At 43.0% G+C, this 17,565-nt stretch overlaps 1 protein-coding gene across 5 annotated transcripts in view; it reads left to right on the forward strand.

The window, feature by feature from the left end:
- Nucleotides 1-17,565, forward strand: part of DNM3 (dynamin 3) — a 459,598-nt gene that overhangs the window by 424,136 nt on the left and 17,897 nt on the right. For 3 of the 5 annotated variants that reach the window (XM_074349798.1, XM_074349800.1, XM_074349799.1), the window contains 2 exons: nt 5,326-5,552; nt 6,299-6,535. In XM_074349798.1, coding sequence (XP_074205899.1) covers nt 5,326-5,552; nt 6,299-6,535 — 464 coding nt within the window. Of the gene's footprint in view, nt 1-5,325; nt 5,553-6,298; nt 6,536-11,161; nt 11,465-17,565 lie in introns of those variants that run through there. The other 2 variants (XM_074349801.1, XM_074349802.1) reach the window with 1 other exon arrangement.

Below are 17,565 nucleotides of genomic sequence, written 5' to 3' on the forward strand. Positions count from 1 at the left end.
ATACTCCGACTCCTTATTCTGAATTCCATCCTCTTAACCCTGCTGTGTCTGTAAATGACTGCGGGTGCAAAAGCTGGTTATTTCCCCCGGAACCCATCAGTGCCTCAAGCTGGGTCCTCTGTTTGTCAACTGTCACTACTGAAAGCGGAGTTGTGGCCTTTCCTCTTGGAAATGGGAATGGCTACTCTGCCTTCCGAAAAAGAATATGTTTCGGCCAACTTTCATGAAGTTCAGAATTTGGTGGGCAGTTTCCTTCGAAAGTTTACATTAAGTGTTCTGCCACTCAAGTCTCCATATGGAATTGTTTAAGAAGTTTAAAGCCAGCAATAAATGCCTTGCCTCAGACATACTGTAAGCCTTTGTCTATTGAAATGCAGCAGCTGTTTCATTGCTTAAACATACCAGGTAACAGAGGCACAAAGAAATAACAGGTTTATGACAGGCGGTTGTTCTGGACAGCCTACAGTTGAAGCAGAGAGTTTTGTTCGAGACGTTAAAGTTAACACACACACAACGCCCCACGGCCGGCATGTGTTGACGGCCTCTTCTCTGTAGCTCACGCCACCAGAAGTTCTCCATCAGAGAACCAAGTAAGTGGACCCAGCTTTCTTCGAAAAGTGTCAGCAGCAAAGTGGCACATAATTCTGTGTTTGAACCCACAGGACAGCCACCTGTTGGGCACTCGTGATTTTGTCCAGATTCTAAATGAAGGAATTGAGGCCCCAAGAGGTGAAGTGACTTGCCCAAGATCATACCGCTGGAGATGGCAGAGTCACAACTAAAGTGCATGTCTCCTCATCGACCATCTGATACTCTCTCCATTTCACCATCCGATAATCCACGTGGCAGGTTCAGAAAACCGTCAGCCAGCCTCCTCAGACTAAGAGGCTCCGAGCCCCGCAGCACACACGGAGGCTGTCTTCCCAGAGGGTTCACTTTACTTAAAGATTTAATTAGGGTTTGTCTGAATACGGGAAACAATGGTTTGAATCTTAACTAGTAAGTAATTTAAAACATTGTTCCTCACATTCAAACAAATGCAGATAAATCTGAAAGAGATTGTAAAGTTTTTATGAAACTTTAAGAACCAAATATGAAACCTAGAGGCATTTCACACTTGGAGCCAGTGCCCTGGACGCCTGGAGGTCCACATTAACTCTCCTCGGCCATGGGCGCTTTGGTGGAAAATTAGTAACATGTGCCCCAGTTTCAAAACTTACTGTACTTTAATGTGTGTGAAGTGGAGTGCTATTTTAAATGTTCATTATTTGAGGGGAAAGTACATCTTAAATACCAGCGCACTGATTTGTTTCCACGGGTCAGGAATTCTGCCTCCTGCTCAAGAAACAGATCCAGACCAGGACCCAGAAGCCCCGCTTGTGCCCCCACCCAGCCCCCATCACTCCCCACCAAGGGCAACACTCCTGCGTCCTTAGATTAGTTCTGCCTGTCCTCGAACTTTGGAGTCATACACTATATGCTTCTTTGTGTCTAACTTCTTTGTTCAACCTTTGTGAGTCAAAGGATGCTACTTTTTAAAGAAGGAAAACTTCATTGGTCTCTAACACAACAAAATCCCTAGGAAATGGAAAGGTAGCTTGAGTACAAATGAGAGAATTGTGAGATCTCAGAGAACCACAAAATGCTCACCAAGCCCCTCTCCAAAACTGAGCAAAATTCACCTTCTCAGTTAAATTTTCATATGTGTATTCACGTGAAAGAGTTATCACTGTCCCATTCTGTGGCCCCCACGTCTAGAAACCAAGAGACTTTAAGGAAATGGTTTTCTTAGTAACTAAGTTGTGTGAAAACCCTAGAAATGTCTCTTCTACTTGTGAAGGCTTTAAAATGGTCTTAGTAATAAAGACAAAGAAAGTTAAAAATCCAAACATACTGCCAGTTGCTAGAGAAGGGTTAAAGTAAGAAAGAGGAAAACATGTGGAACGTTTTTAATGACCTCACATTCCTTTACACTGAGCAGAACGGCGTGGGGCAGGACGCCTGTTTATCTAGCCTGCAGAGCTCGAAGTGGGATGAGGTTTTGTGTGTGAGAAATTTTTTGTGAACCATACGAAGATGTATAGGTTATAAGGTGTTATAATAAAAGGCAGAAATATTATTCCAAATCTCACACCCAAGTTTAGTTAGTTTATGTCATGTTCTGTGAGGTACTTTCTAAATGCTCTTCTCTAAAAGGGACCCACTGGGCCTCCAACTGTACAAAATCCTTGAGTTAAGTATTTGTACCACTGACATACAAACTGCCCAGAAAGTCCCTGAAGTGTCTGGAAACTCCCCGAAGTCCCTCTACCTTTGTTCCAGTTGTAGCACGACCAAGCTAAGGCTAGCAGGAGAAGAGTCTTTCTAAAATTGTTCTTAAGTGCAAAATAAAATGTGGACTTACAGCTCACCACATTGAGCTGTATCACTCACTGCTGGCACTGTTGCTCTAGCCTCCTATTTATTCTTCTCTTTCTACCTACCTAATGCTAAGTCAGACTATATACTGGAAAAAGGGGAATTTTTATTTACGGAGCAATGACTCAGTGCTCCACATCATGCTAGGCGATTTATATTCAGTATCACTGAATGCTCGCAACAACGCTTGAGACAGCTCCTACCATGATCCTCGTTTTACAGATCAGGAATCTGAAACTGAGAGGTTAAGTTATTTGTCCCCAAAAACGTGTTAAGAGCTAGGACTCAAATACAGCGCTATCTGATTCCAAAGAATATGCCCATAACCACTGTGCTATATTGTCATTTTGTCTCATGCTCACATTATTCATGTTATTTCAGAACATTGCCAAATCTTTTAACTAGCAGGCAGATTTTCGTGTGTAACATTTTGACATGGAAGAGTTGATTCAAGGCAGATCTTTGATCAGAATGCTGAACTGGGCTCTTATTGTTTCATTTCGTGGTTTGTTTGACAGTTGCTCCTTAATTCAGATCTGCTTTAAATCTATTCTTGGAAGGATCTTCTTTTAAATTGTGTTTAATAGATTCTAAGTGATACTCCAGGAAGATGTAAAGCTTCAAAAGAGTTTAACCCAACTGATGGTCAATGCCAGGAAAATTGTCTGGTTTTGAGTCTGGAGTTGTACCATCTCTCCAAGTACGGACACACACCTAACAGTGGAAGATTTGTGCAAATGTACATGATTCCGTGGGCAACTGCAAGTGTGTTTAGAAGCAAATAAATCTTCAAGGAGGGGAATGAAATATTCCTGAAGCCAAATTTACTGTCTTTGCTCTAAATCTGACTTTCCTTGATTTTCACTTTCTCTTCTCTCATTCACCCAAACCTCAATGTTTGAAGTGTCTCTGTTCTTTTCTTCCTTGCCCTTCACCTCCAAACAGCAGCAAGTCCAGTTGGTTTTTCCTTTCTAATATCATTTATACGTGCCCGTATTTTTTGTTCCACTGCAGCCTTGCTCAATTGAACCCTTATCGTCTCGTAAATGATCTGTGATGGTCTTCGAACAGATTTCTTTATCTCCGCTACCACTCTTGCAAATTCTTTTCAAATCACAACCAGATTGATTTTCCTAAAACTTCTTTTATTATTTTACTTAGTTGTTTAAAAGCCTTCCATGGCTCCCCATTGCCAAGTGGATAAAGTTCAAACACTTTTCCTTGGCATTCAAGCTCTTCACATCTGGCCCCAGGTTACCTGGCCAAATATACCTTCCATAACTATCGCACATGAACCTACTCCACCAGACAGTTGCCCGAATACGTCTTGTTGATTAGATTACGTCCACATTTGATTCTCTCCTGGTTTACAGAATATGTGCAGAGAAAACTTTTTATTTCACCACAGTGAAGCTTAACTTTCTGATTAGGAAACCTATTTACATGGTTTGAGACCTTTAAAAATATAGTGAAGCTATGTGTTTTTCAGTCTTGTCATCTCTGAGTTACAAATTGAACTACAATTCAGAAATTTTGAGCATCTGACAGGCGTTCTATTGTCTGTCTGAATTTGTAACAATTAAATACACTGGCCTTGGACCTTTCTTAGAGAGATCCAGCATCTCTAGATAAGCGTTAGCTTTCTCATTTAACAGAGAAACTGAAAGAGCCAAGCCGGTTTATTTTTCTGGGCTTAAGTTAATTGCTGCACTTGTGCACCACTCTAAAACAATGTTTAAATGTAAATTATCTTTCCTGAGCACCCAAAGTAAGGCATAGGAGTAACAGAAAGAGCCCTAGACTTCAAGCCAGAGGATTTGGGGTTCAACTTAATGTTGTGTGACTTTGGGCACGTTACTTAAACTCTCTGAACTTCAGTTCCTTCATCTGTAAAACTGGGGTGATACTCTCTGTCTCATAAACATGCAGTGAGAACTAAGTCAGATAACTTGTGAAGGCACTCGGAATCACAGTCACATTCACTTTTTTTTTTTAATTGTAATATTTCTGACACGAAGATGCATGTTACACCCGTGACATCTTGGCATTCTGGTGTAGTTTAGTTGATGGTGTCTTTGCTTTCTCGGTGGCACATAAAAGAGTGGTGTGTCTTAGATTTGATGAAATACGGTGATGGGTGATCTCTCCCTCCAGGCTGCATCCTCCCCATTCTTACCCTGCTGCAGGATGCCCCGCCCCTGAGACGTCTACAAATTGTTCATAGTTTAGTTTGTTTTCATCTGTCTGTGAACTGTGGAACCTTATGTCAGTCCTCATCACTGTTACGCTCCTACTGAAAACTAGAAAGCAAAGAGTGTATCACTTTTTTTTTTTTTGGTAAATCAACTTGCGTAATGATACATGGTTCTGTATTTAATAAATATTCACTTAATGGTGCTAATTCCACTTTTGAGATGACACTGAAACCTAAGGCCTTAGTAGTATTCCATTGGTTTTGGTCAAAGCTAGGGCAAGGACTGGGACTACCAGGGAATGGATTCCTCGTGTTCTTACATGGGTTTCCTTGTGCCATTGTTTCCTGTTGGAAATACTGCTGCTTACCTCCTGGTGCCTTCCCTCGTCTCTAAGCCAAGCAGCCTCAGATAACATTGCGGAAATGCCCGTCCAGCCAATGGCCCTGTTCTGGTGATGGCAGGGGTTGGCCCTCTTTTCAACAAATCTATGTCTTTCTTTCATGTCAACAGCCATAAGACAGAGGGGAAAACCGTTACTGGCACCAGTACTGAGACTGGGAGGATGATGAAGAAAATAAGAGTAAACAGATATACAAGGCGTCCCTTTGCCCAGAGTGGATTTTCGTGGATTTTGTCCACAGGCTCCGAACCAGTTTATCATTTAATCACTCATTCACTCCCATTTTTTTACTCTTCTGTGATGACCTGACAGGTTAAAGATTTCATAAATTCTGAGCTCCTAGCACAGCTATACTCTTCAGAGGACCAAAATACACTGATGGAGGAATCTGCAGAACAGGCTCAGCGCCGGGATGAGATGCTTCGAATGTACCAAGCGCTTAAAGAAGCCCTCGTGATCATCGGCGACATCAACACTGCCACTACCTTCACGCCAGCACCGCCTCCTGTGGACGACTCCTGGATACAGCATTCCCGCAGGTAGGAAGATGGCCCTGCATTGCCTGAGGCCTCCAAGCTTGTCCAGCATCATTTTCTGAATGTGCTTCCCTAAACCAATATGAACCTAGAGAAAAAAAGAGAAAGATAGTTAAGTCCAGGAACCTGAGAGATGGTCAGATGATCTCAGCTCCCTTCAAAACCAAGCACACGATATCCTTACAATGGAATGTTATACAGTCATGAAAAAGAGTAAGTTCTTTTAAGTGCCAAAATGAAAAGACAGTCCAATTAACGTGAAGCTTAAAGAAAAAAAAAGGAAGTTGTAGAACGTTGTGTTCTGTTGTGTACAAAAAATGCAGTTTATATACATAGAGAAAAATGTCATCAAATATAGTTGAAAAGAGTACCCAAGAAACGATATTGGCTGTCTCCATGGAGTAAGAAAGTTGGGAAGAGAAACTTCCTTTTCCTCGTTTACCCTTTATACCTTTTAACATTCCTAACATGTATCTGAGTTGCTACTCAGGCAAAAAAAAAAAAAATGCTTCTTAAAAAGCAGCCAGTTCAGGGGTGGGTAGAGCTCAGTGGTAGAGCACATGCTTAGCATGCACGAGGTCCTGGGGTCAATGTACCTCCACTTTAGAAAAAATGAGTAAATAAACCTAATTACCTCCCCTCGATACAAACAAACAAACAAACAAAAAGCAGTCAGTTATAAGACATTTTTTAAGGATGAATTCCGTCGGAAAGGAGGCCGGGCAAACAGCTGTCGTCTCTTTCCCCAGGTCGCCGCCTCCGAGCCCCACCACCCAGAGGAGGCCGACACTGAGCGCGCCCCTCCCGCGGTCCACGTCCGGCCGGGGGCCCGCGCCCGCCATCCCCTCCCCGGGACCCCACTCGGGGGCGCCCCCAGTGCCATTCCGGCCCGGCCCGTTACCTCCTTTCCCCAACAGCAGCGACTCGTTCGGGGCGCCTCCGCAGGTGCCCTCTCGGCCCACCAGGGCCCCTCCCAGCGTCCCCAGGTGAGTGCTCCGCGCGCGGCCGACATTCAGGGGATGCTCTTTGGTTCTCCTTCTCATAGCAAGACAGACAAAATTGATTTGGAAAAGAAAATGGCAAAGATACTCTTATACACGTTGGCAGTTTTCGCCCGGGAGGGGGATCGTGGGAAAACTGCTGAGCCTGCGACCCCACTTAGTAACCAGTATATGTGGCCTAAACCTCTTCTTTATCAACTGGCACAAACCAAATAGGACCAAAGAAGCCTGGGTCCATGTGAATGACGCTTTGGCAGCTGTTTGTAGAGTTTGACCAGGAACTTTGAAATGAAAGAACCCTGGCTGAGCCGCTGCTAGCTGGGCACTCCCTAGGTCAGGACAGCATCACCAGCTACGGCCTGGCCTTCACTGTTACCAAAGCAATTCTAGAAAATGCTGACTTCAGGAATATTATCCATCTGCCCTCTGAACTTTGACTCTTAAGCCCAATATTATTAACTTTAATGTAGGCTGAGTTAAAAATCCAGCTGATGAATTTGCAATTTTTTTAAAAAACTGTGCATAGAAATATGATTGCTGTGTGCAATCACTAACCATATATAAAATAAGAACACAAAGAATACTCTACATTTAAATAATACATTTAGGCATTTATAAGCAGATTTTCAGGCTTAATTGTGAAACCAAATAGCTGATAAGTAAGTGGAACTTGAAACATATACACATATGGTTGAAGCTGCATTCTCACCTTCATACATTTACAGTCAGTATATGTACAATGTGTATAATCAGGGATTTTTAAAATAAAATAAATTAGGGGGTTTTTTAATCAGAAATTTTAAAAGGAAAGAAAATAGCCCAAACAGAAAGTTAAATTTTTAGTTCAGTTCAGAAGATTAAAATGTTTGTATGCCCCATGAAGGAAAACCTTACTATGCATGCACGCACCGTAAAGAGAGAGGTGACTTCTGTCCACCCAGGGAGCCTGAGTTACCTCACTCTGTGATTATGGTGCCTTCGTGTGTTTTGATCTTCAGGCTGTTGGGTGTAATGAAGAGAAGGGTCATCTTAAGCCAGTAAGCAGAGGGAGGTGTAGCAGGAAGAGAAAGGGATGTGGGATCAGAAGACCTGACTTGGGCAACTCTTTTAACTGAGCCATGAGTTCCTCATCTATGAAATAAAGACATAACAGGGCTGTTTTCGCAGTCGTATTTGAAATAGTCTAATAAATTGTAAAGCATCATCATTTCGGTCCCCATCAGAGAGGATATATGTACTATCAAAGCAATGCATTTTTTTGTCTAACCTCAATAGGTTTGGCTTATGTATTTGGAGCTAAGCTAAATTTCTAGTCATAATAGTAAAAACAATAGCTAATATTTATTGAGCTCTCACTATATTTGAGGCACAGTCCTAAGGGCTTTGCGGATACGTATTTGTTGCATACTCACAGCGAGCTCATGAGATGGGTTATTGTCCATTTTACAGACGAGGCACAGAAGTTAAGCAGCTTGCCCAAGGCTGCGCAGGCAGGCCCCAGTGGAGCTGGGCCTGAATTCCAAGCTCTCTAACTCCAGAGCCGAGTCTCCTGACCATAATATCAGGCTTTCTCAGCCTCCGCATTACTGACATTTTTGTTGTGGGGGCTTTGTGTGCATTTTAGGACTGGGATGTTTAACAGCATCCTGGCCTCCACCCACTGGGTGTCAGTTGCCGTCCCCCAGTTGTGACCACTAAAAATGTCTCCAGACACTGTTGGGGGGTGGAGGGTGTTAAATCTCCCTCCCCTTGAGGACCACTGCACTGCAGTATTCAAAAGACTGTCCTTTCCATGACAACAAGCATAAATGTCAGCGTTCAGCCTCACTACAAGCAAGATTAAATTTTGCTTTAGGAAACTTCAGATTGACTGGGAAAGCATATCCACCATTGTGCCAAGAAGGCATAGAGGCCACTGGGGGAGGGCGTGGAGAGTGGGAAGGCGGGAGTTGCACACCAGAGACTGGAAGTGGGCTATTTTGTCTGTTTAGCTCTAAGAAAGAACCAGAGCAGCCCCAGTGGTGCCTGTCCTCAGGAACGAACGTGCATGTCTCTGCCTGCTTGCTTGGCTGCTTTACCTCTTCGTTTCCTATAAACTGTCTGCCAGTACCCTCCCGAGATGCTGTTGGATGCCAAACTGATTTGTGAAGCCGGGTGGCATCGCCCAGGGTCTTTCCGAGCTGACACACGGAAGGTAGCCAGCAGGAGTCGGGCTCCGGAGCCGGTGCCGGAGGAGGGAAGCCACCGGGTTCAAGGCGTCTGCCTTGGGGAATTTATAGGACAGCAGTTGTGTAATTCAAAATTTCTAGAGCATTCCCAAGTTAGAGCTAGACTTAACTTGGTCTGGCCTTGCAAAGAGTCTCAAATGTAAAACAGAAACGTGGGTTCAGAGTGAAAGAGAAAAGTTCGTTGTTTTGTGCTGAGCCTTGAAGTTTCAGCGCCAGTGCAGCCCATGGGGAGGGAAATCCCTCGGGGGACTGGCAGGGGGGGTGGTCACCTGAGAGAGAGCAAGAAAGACTCTGTCAGAATCCTTATGCCTATTAAAGTTTAGCTTTAGATGGAGAATTCTGACCACATAAAGTCTGTTTTTAATAAAAGCCAGAGCAGGAATCCTACCAAATGCAAGCCAGAAATGGGGTTTAAGATTTCAAAAAAAAAGGGGGGGGGGGAAGAAAGAGAGACAAAGATAGAAGGAAGGAAAGAAAAAGTTGAGGAAAAGCTCTTGTTGAAACTTCACCTTGTTCTCTTTATTTATGTGTTCTCTTTTCCCTCCACGATTTGCCTCCATTTTCTCTATTAAAAATGAAAAACATTCGAAATGCCAGTATCCATCATCTCCAGAAAAACAGCCCTTAGCTTTCCAAGAAGGAAGTTGAATTTTTTTCCCCCAGTTCTTTGCTTTCTTAAGAGCCCTTTCTCCCCTTTTATCTGAAACCAGAAACTCATAACGTGACAAGACAGCACAAGGAGTGTCCCGCCGGCTCCCTGTCGGACTTTAATATCACAAAGGCCAAAAAAACTGAACTTTCAGAGTCAGGAGACTCTTGCATTCGGCACGTGCCTGGGCACAGCTTTCTTCTGGATAATTTGCAATTTCGTTAGCAAGTTATGCTCTTCACTTTTAAGAGCACGTATTTATTGTAACCCTACTCAGATGTAATGAAAGCACTCGCAGTGGTACAGAAACCATGAACCTTCTGCCTTTTTTAAAAAATTATTATTATTATATCTTTCCATTCCAATGTAGAGGAAGAGGAAGGAGAGAAGCTGGTGGAGTCACTTTTGGCCCAGTTTTTCTCAGCTACTCAAGCTGTTCTGGTTTATGTGCATGGAGCCTTTCAGTGAGGGAGCTAGAAGTATTGCAAATTGCATGCCTGTTTTAATTAATTCCACCTGAACTCGGGGAGCCTCTCTACCCTAAAGAGACTTACCAGCATGGCTGCTCCTGCCATTAGGAAGCTGAGTGGACTCAAATCTGCTTTGTGGAACATTTTCTGTTGCCAGAATGTTTGGAGTGCCCCCTCCTCTCTCACCTCCATCAACCTCTCTGAAAGGGGCTGAAACCCAGTTGGAAAATCCCAGCCAGTCGAGTCCTCATTTAGCAGGATGATCTTAAACAGACATCCGTGCCTCCTTAGGGGCCCCTCTTCTCTTACTTGAAGATCCTAATCTTCACCAAACGCTAACTTTAGGGCTGAGGTAGCTATTTTCGGTTACAGCTTCTTAAAATTAGCTAATTGGGTATCCCAGCCTTTGACATTAACAGAACAAATTAACTGACTCAGAGTGTGTTTTTCCTGGCCACAGCCAACTCTGGCATTATTCCGCTCGTTTGTCTTCTCCCCATTCCCTGGACCAAGCTATTTTGCAACAATCAAAAGGGGTTAAGTGTGGGAGGAAGGGTCTCTATCCAAGGAAAAGCAAGCTTCCTTTCCCTCATCACCAGTCTTCAAAAATAGAAGTTCTTTCTTTTAACCGCCCCTGTCACCAAGTCTGATGGTATCTTTTTAAAAACGGCAAGCCTGAATCAGAGGAAAGGGTCTGGCTTTCACCCAGCTCATCCACGTGACAGAAACGCAACATGGACACCAAGAAATGCTCCTCTAAAAGGGCCCCACAGTGAAGCTGACGGCCCTGCACTGCAGGGACAGCCATGGAGCAGCCTCAGGCTTTCCCAGGGCTTCCCACGTTTGTTCCTTCCACGACTCATAAGGTTTCCCTGACTTTACGCGGCACTTCTGGGGAGTTTCATCACAGCCCCACATTCTCAGTAACTTACTAAACCAACCGTGGCAAAAGATACACCAACCTCTCTACATGAAGAGACAGTCCCTGCTCTCAGATTCTTTTCTTCACGGCAGTGAAAGCCATTTGGTTCTCTTGACAGTTTAGTTTAATCTTATTTGAAACATTTGGCCTTGATGCTCTTCCCTGCTGTATCGCATTTACATACTTTGTGTGTTGATTTAAGTGACAGTGAACGCAGATTCCCTCTCACTTAGGGATGAGGTCTCCCTGTTTTGTTTTGTTTTCAGCCAGTCCCCCAGATTTCGAGTAAGAACAACAAACCCATGATTCTTATGAGTGTGTCTTTGCATCCCTAACATCAAGGTTTGGTGCCATGAAGGACGAAGCTGCAGAGCCTTGAAGTCGTGGGCTCAGGGTACACGGACAGTCGAGCGACTCGTGTGACTAACCTGTGTCTGATTTCCCCGCAATCTTGGACTGGAAACGTCCTGACTTGCTCCCTCCTCAACAGCCCTTAAAAGTATGACTCCTTTTAGCAGCTGAGTGCCTTTGGACAAATGATGAGTTCATCTTCTGCTTTCCTGTTTCAGCCATGAACTTTCTATCTTCCCCACCATCCTTCCCCTTTAGAGAACAAACAAATAAATTTGCGATTAGGTATTCTGATTTTTCAGGGAACAGTTTTTTATTTTAAGCAACTGGATTTTAAAGTCAAGCAAGGATTTTTAAAAAGTATAATTGCCAAGAATAGAACATTGAGGTATGCTTTCTGATGCTTACTTAGTGTTTAAGGCATCTCATGAGGCTACTGTGTTACATACAAAATTTGTTACTGAAATTCCAGATGTAACTAATAATTTGTCACAGGTTTAACATGAGTTGTCATGATGTGTAATATATTTTAATGAAACTAGGAATTTGGCCACAAGCTGCTCACTAAAGAAAATGTACAATTTAATGTGAGCCCCTCAAATATTTCATCAAAATCATTCAAATGCCACAGTGATTCTAGTAGTAACATAATAAATCAGGAAAGTGAACCGATGGTTCATGTCAAAGGTTTTCATTCTGCACGTCCTTGGTTTCATTCTGGTTCAAGTGAAAGTAAGATTAGTCTGGTGGTTTCCTTCTTGGGTCTAGCAAACTTGAACGTACTTAACACAAACACCTCCATCCCGCCCCAGTCCAGAATGACTGGCAGGCTGTTTAGATGAGGCCCAGGAATTTGGGAGATTTGCTGATGTGTCTGGGTAAACTTCAGGTTGCCTTTCTGTTTTCAAAGTGCCCCTCACTGACTTTTCCAAACATCCGGTGTTGCAGGAGGGTACAAGAGAAAGGGAAATGAGAAAGGACCTACACGAAGCAAAGTACCAACAACAGAAATGCAGGCAGGCGGCAGGGCAGTAAATATAACAATAGACCTGTTAGCCCAGTGGTGACTGCCCTCACGTTAACCACACTCGGCTGCTTCCATGTCCCATGGCAAATAATAGCAAACAGCTCTGTCATTGCTAAGCTTCAGTAATGCAGGGAAAGCCTTTCTGAGTTTTGGGGTACCCAACCCCCCTGCCCGGGGTTTCACCTGATGGAGGAAGACAGCCAGGACAGCCGTCTGGCACAAGAGCCACTGACCAGTGAAAAACGCACAGTCAGTGATTCTTATTTCTCCCGTAACCAGTCAGCAGCAGACTGTCACCAATTGGAATCTGCTGAATGTTCCTACACACAAGTTGATGTCAGCTCAAAGAAAAGAAAAGGGAAAAATTCTACCCAGCGTAAGCAGATACATCGCCTCATAGACGCACACAATCTAGGACTTCTGTTTCATCACTGCCCTCTTTTGTCTCTCTTGCTGTAAGAAAAGAATGATCTTACAGGGAAAACCTTCACGGTTCAGACAGCTATGATCAGATGGCATGTTTTGCAACAAGAGATTCAGGGCACAACATGATCTGTGGTTCTTTCAGCTCTAAATTTTGTCTAAGCAGCAAACTCCAGGACTGAACGGCTGTGCCCTTCTTCCTCCCCTCTGACTTCCCAGCTGCGAGAGAAGATTAGAAGTGAAACGTAGCTTACTAGAGCTGCTTTTGCCCATGAACAGCCAGGAAACTAAACGTGCAAATGTAAATGCTGCATCTTTCACTCAGAAAGCACATACCAAGTAAAAGATGCAGCATTTATCCGTGCTACCTCCAACGGGAGAAGAAAGGAGTTAAGGATTTAGCTGAGGGTTTGGTAGCTTCTTGTCTGCTTGTTGTAACTTTATTGCTGCTTAAACATAGAATATTTAAATGCCCGAAGCTGAAACCCTTAGGTTACTCAAGCCAGCAGAGCGTGACCGTTGTCTGGGGGAAGTCTCTGAATCTAAACACGTATTTACACCCTTTAGTTGCCAAATGAAATCCATCTGGCTTAGCAAATGCCGGTGCCAAAAGAATATTACACTTTTGGGCTGGCCAGTATTTTTAAACGTGGGGGGGAGGGAAGTGGTGTTAGAAAGGCATTGGGTTGGCGAAAATCTGCCTGTGTATTGGAGCCACGTTACCGGTGTTAAAATGAAGTTCAGATCATATGGCAACTCTGACCAGAAATAGAAGAATTCCTACAGAGGGCAAAGTCCAAAGCCACCGCGAATGGAGGCGGCCTCGTCGTGGCCTCGTACTTTTCTTTCTGGCTCCTTTTCAGGCACCAGAGCCACATGATAGGCAAACCCACAAATAACTAGTGCTTTAATTTCTGGAATGATTTTTCAACCATTCCCACAAACACCAGGAAACGTCCACTCCTGTTTTCCAGTCAAAATTATCAGCTCACATGAATTACAGAAAGAACACATTCTGTCCAAGGATCAAGAAAAAGACGCTTCCTCAACATGGCAAAGAGCAAAATTCTCAATGGCTCATGGTCAATGACAAGGCCAGGCCTTCCTGACTTTAAGTGCTCAGACACAGGAGAATTCCAAGTCTTTATAAAGACTTGGATAGAAAGTCAACATTTTCCCCCACTGGGATTAGTCTAAACACTGAAAAAAAAAAAAAAACAAAAAAAAACAGGATAATACTGTTCTTGCTGCTCTGATGGGAGCCCAGTAAATGTGCAACTAAAATTTAGAAATAGGTTTCATCCCTTCCCTGGTTTTTTTTTTTTTTTTTTTTTTTTTTTTTGGTAGACAGGCTAATGGACCAACTGGGAGAGAGAATGAAGTCTGGGTAACCACCAACTGGATATACCACCACAAGTGAATCCCCGTGTCCCCATGGCAATTGTGAAAGCCGAGAGAAAGTGAGGGGCTGTGAGAAGGAGACCTCAGGTGGCTTTGAATATGAATTTTGGGAAATGATCTGACTTTACAGTCAGATGTGCCAGTTGCCTCCACCGTGGAAACATTACCTGTATTAGCTTTCCCATTTCCATGAGGCAGTCTTTCAGGATATATTGCTTTGATCTAGAATGAGACCTTTTATGAGAGCAGGAGATGAGGAAGCCTTTTAAAAGATGTTTTGCAGCCCAGAGGCTCTAAAATGAAATTATGCCACTGGGAATGGATAATTTATAAGATAGATTCTGTACCATGTGTATATTTTAAGTTTACATTAGGATTACTCTCAAAGCCAATTTTAAGAGTGAAGGTAGGTTTTCCCTCAAATAAATCTCCCCCTCGTCTCATGCTCAAGGGACTTCGTCAAAAAGTCTGTACACTGCTTTGCCATTAGACCACCATTCATGAAGGAAAAGCTATACAAACTAAAGAAAACATTTACTTATTTTTAAAACTAGAATTTCTTTTTGCTTCTTAGTAGTATTGGAAAATATTTTAGTAACTAAAATAGTAAAACTTCATGTGAGGCAAATTGTACCTTAATTGTTGCCTCTTGGGGTGGAAAATTAAGGAAACATTAATAAATGTGTTAACTAGAGAAACCACTGCAGTAATTTCCCTCCACGTATCTGGGCCTAAAGTCAAAATAAAATCCATGCTGTGAATATCCTTCGAAAGAAAGCGAACTTACAGTTTTAGCTCTAACAATAGTGGTATCAGAGCACTCAGGATTGAAACTAATGGGCCAGAAAAAAATCCCTGTGACTCAACAGTAGACTTTTTAACCTACTTAAATATTCTACAGTTCAGTTTAGGACTCTGTAATGAGCGATGTTGGTATGATTGCTTGATTTGTTTTAACATCTCAAACACTCTAAATCACACCATTACCATCTTAATACTTGAAAACTAATAAGTATTTGAAAACTCATTTTAAAAGTGCAGTATCTTTGAATAAACATGTTGAAATAGTGTTTCTTGCTTTTTCTTAAAACTTTGGTGTGCGATTGATGACAGCTTGTAGATTTCCCTCTTTTATTAGTATACTCGCCTCCTTAACCGAGGACCTTCCCGATTTGCCAGGTAGTGTTTATTCAGTCTTGTACGTGACTGAACAGCATGTGGGGCACCCATGCCAACGACCATTGTTACTGTGCTGTTCCATCCCCTGTAGGGCAAGAAGTCTCAGTAAAATATTCTTGGGGGTCACAAGGCATCTTTGCAATTTGCAAATACTTTCATAGGGTCTGTGGACTGCTCGGTTTTCTGTTAAAATGTTGCTATTTTTACTGTGAAAGTCAGCTTTTCTGCTTTTTCTGAAGGATTTCATACCACTTTATTAAAGTGAACTTTGAGACGTGAAACTCTGTAGCTAGCGTAATGAAGGCGTGTCCAGTCCAGAAAGCACTGTGAAATCGGGAAAGCAAAGTGTTACATCTCTCTTTACTGCATCCTTAGTGCGCTCCTGCTTTGTCCCCTGGTCCTCCTGACGTGCCTTGTCTCTCAGTTGGGCCCTACACCCAATTACACAGGACAGTCTTCCTTTGGTTGCTTCTGTCAGACACCTGCCTTCTAGCTGTGTTTGGCAGGCCAGCAGGATGAGGTAATAATCCGAAGAAAATGTTCTGGTTCTTTGGCCTCGTCCACGTACATTATTCAAAACAGTTTTCTATGAGTGAGAACAGAGTTGCTTTGAGACCCCTTGCTCTAAGATTCTGTAAGGGTGTGGAGGAACAAAACTGTAAACTTTTTTGATCCCTTCTAGAATAATGGAAATATAAATTATATCTGCCTTTGCCCAGCCTCTCAGTGATGTTTACAGACAGAGCTATGGAGAAATGAGAGCCTGTCGTGTGTAAACATTTTGGCTTGACTCTCTCCAAGTCCAGCCGTCTTCTTAAGCACAGCTCCCAAGGTCATTACAGCAGTGTTTTCCTAAAAGCATATTTTGTGAACTACTTCTCCAGGATGATGGCAGTTTTTGTAAGACAGATGCCTAAAAGACATATGGTTTTCATAGATTTTTCCGTCTAGACTTGTTTTATTTAGTGACTTTTGGTCCGAATTGGTCTAGTTGAAGTTTCTGTAGGAGCTTGTATAAAATTTTTAAGTGTGGGCATACCATTAAGGTGTAAAACAAAAAGCTTGACTTCTTATTGGCAAGTGATTACAAGAGATTGGTTGAAAATTTCCTTCAGGTGAAGTAATTCTGATCATCCTGTGTGCCCACTCGTCCGTTCCTCCCCCACAACACTGTCCAAACTGGAAAGGCTCACCCCAAAAATCTGGTAACTGTTAAATTCATACACTTCTCACTGTTTTCTTGAGTAAATTCTTTCTATTCCTTGGGGGGTGTGTGTGTGTGCGTGTGTGTGCGTCTGTCTGTGTGTGTGTGTGTGCGTCTGTGTGTGTGTGCGTGTGTGTGCGTGTGTGTGTGTGTCTGTGTGTGTGTGTGCGTCTGTGTGTGTGTGCGTCTGTGTGTGTGTGTGTGCGTCTGTGTGTGTGCGTGTGGGGGTGTGTGTGTGTGCGTGTGTGTTAGAAAGCTCTGATTCTTTCTGCAGACTCTTTACATGGCCCAGGGGACATATGATTCCTTGCCCTTTTAGCACTAGTTTTTACAAACACAGCATTTCCCTTATTTTCAAAAAGCGCTCAACAAGCCACTGAGTGAAGGAGATGGAATGTTCAGGCGTTTTCGTAGTGCCTTCAAACACCGCTGAAAATGTCATTTTAAAATACAGTTTTTGAGCCAGTGGCAAAGACTCATTTAGAAACAATATCACACTTCAGGAAAAGAATGACTCCTAGACTTGCCCAGAAATCAGCCTTCCGCTCTCTTCTTTGTAAGAGCCAGCACCGCAGATGCATTCCCAGCTTCACGGCATCAGGACACGAGGGAAAGGATGGGGGCCGGTCTGTCTCCACCAGTATCATCACTTGGCTTCGCACTAAGCATTTAATTGGACTCAGTCACATATTTGTTCACTGACACGGCAGCTTGCAGGGCACACTGCCTCTCTGTTTTTCTGTTTGCTTTCAACCTTTTTGTTTTTAGAGTTTGAAGCCACTCTCAGGCATGTTAGAGCTCCTCCTGCTGGAATTTTTTTGTTTACTCACTGGGATTCTAATTAAACGCTAACTTGTTGTCCCCATTTTTTCCCACTTGGACTGACTGATAAAAGTGACCAGAAAAATACCATGTGGTGCTTTTAAAACTGGCCTTTTAATTCACCGCCTCTCACGGGTCAGACAGAAATGAAACATTGGTGCAACATAAATCTCTAAGTCTTCAAATTCCTCGTGCTAGGTTTTGTTGTTGTTGTTACAAAAGTAAAAGGAACTGGAAAGTTAACTTTTGCATCAATATTTTTAATTACATATTTACCCTCTTTGAGGTAGGGCCCCACATCAGATACTCATGCCAGGAAGGTTCTTGCTGTCTATCGGA

This window comes from Camelus bactrianus, chromosome 21 (assembly GCF_048773025.1).
Source record: "Camelus bactrianus isolate YW-2024 breed Bactrian camel chromosome 21, ASM4877302v1, whole genome shotgun sequence".
Lineage (NCBI taxonomy): Eukaryota > Metazoa > Chordata > Mammalia > Artiodactyla > Camelidae > Camelus > Camelus bactrianus.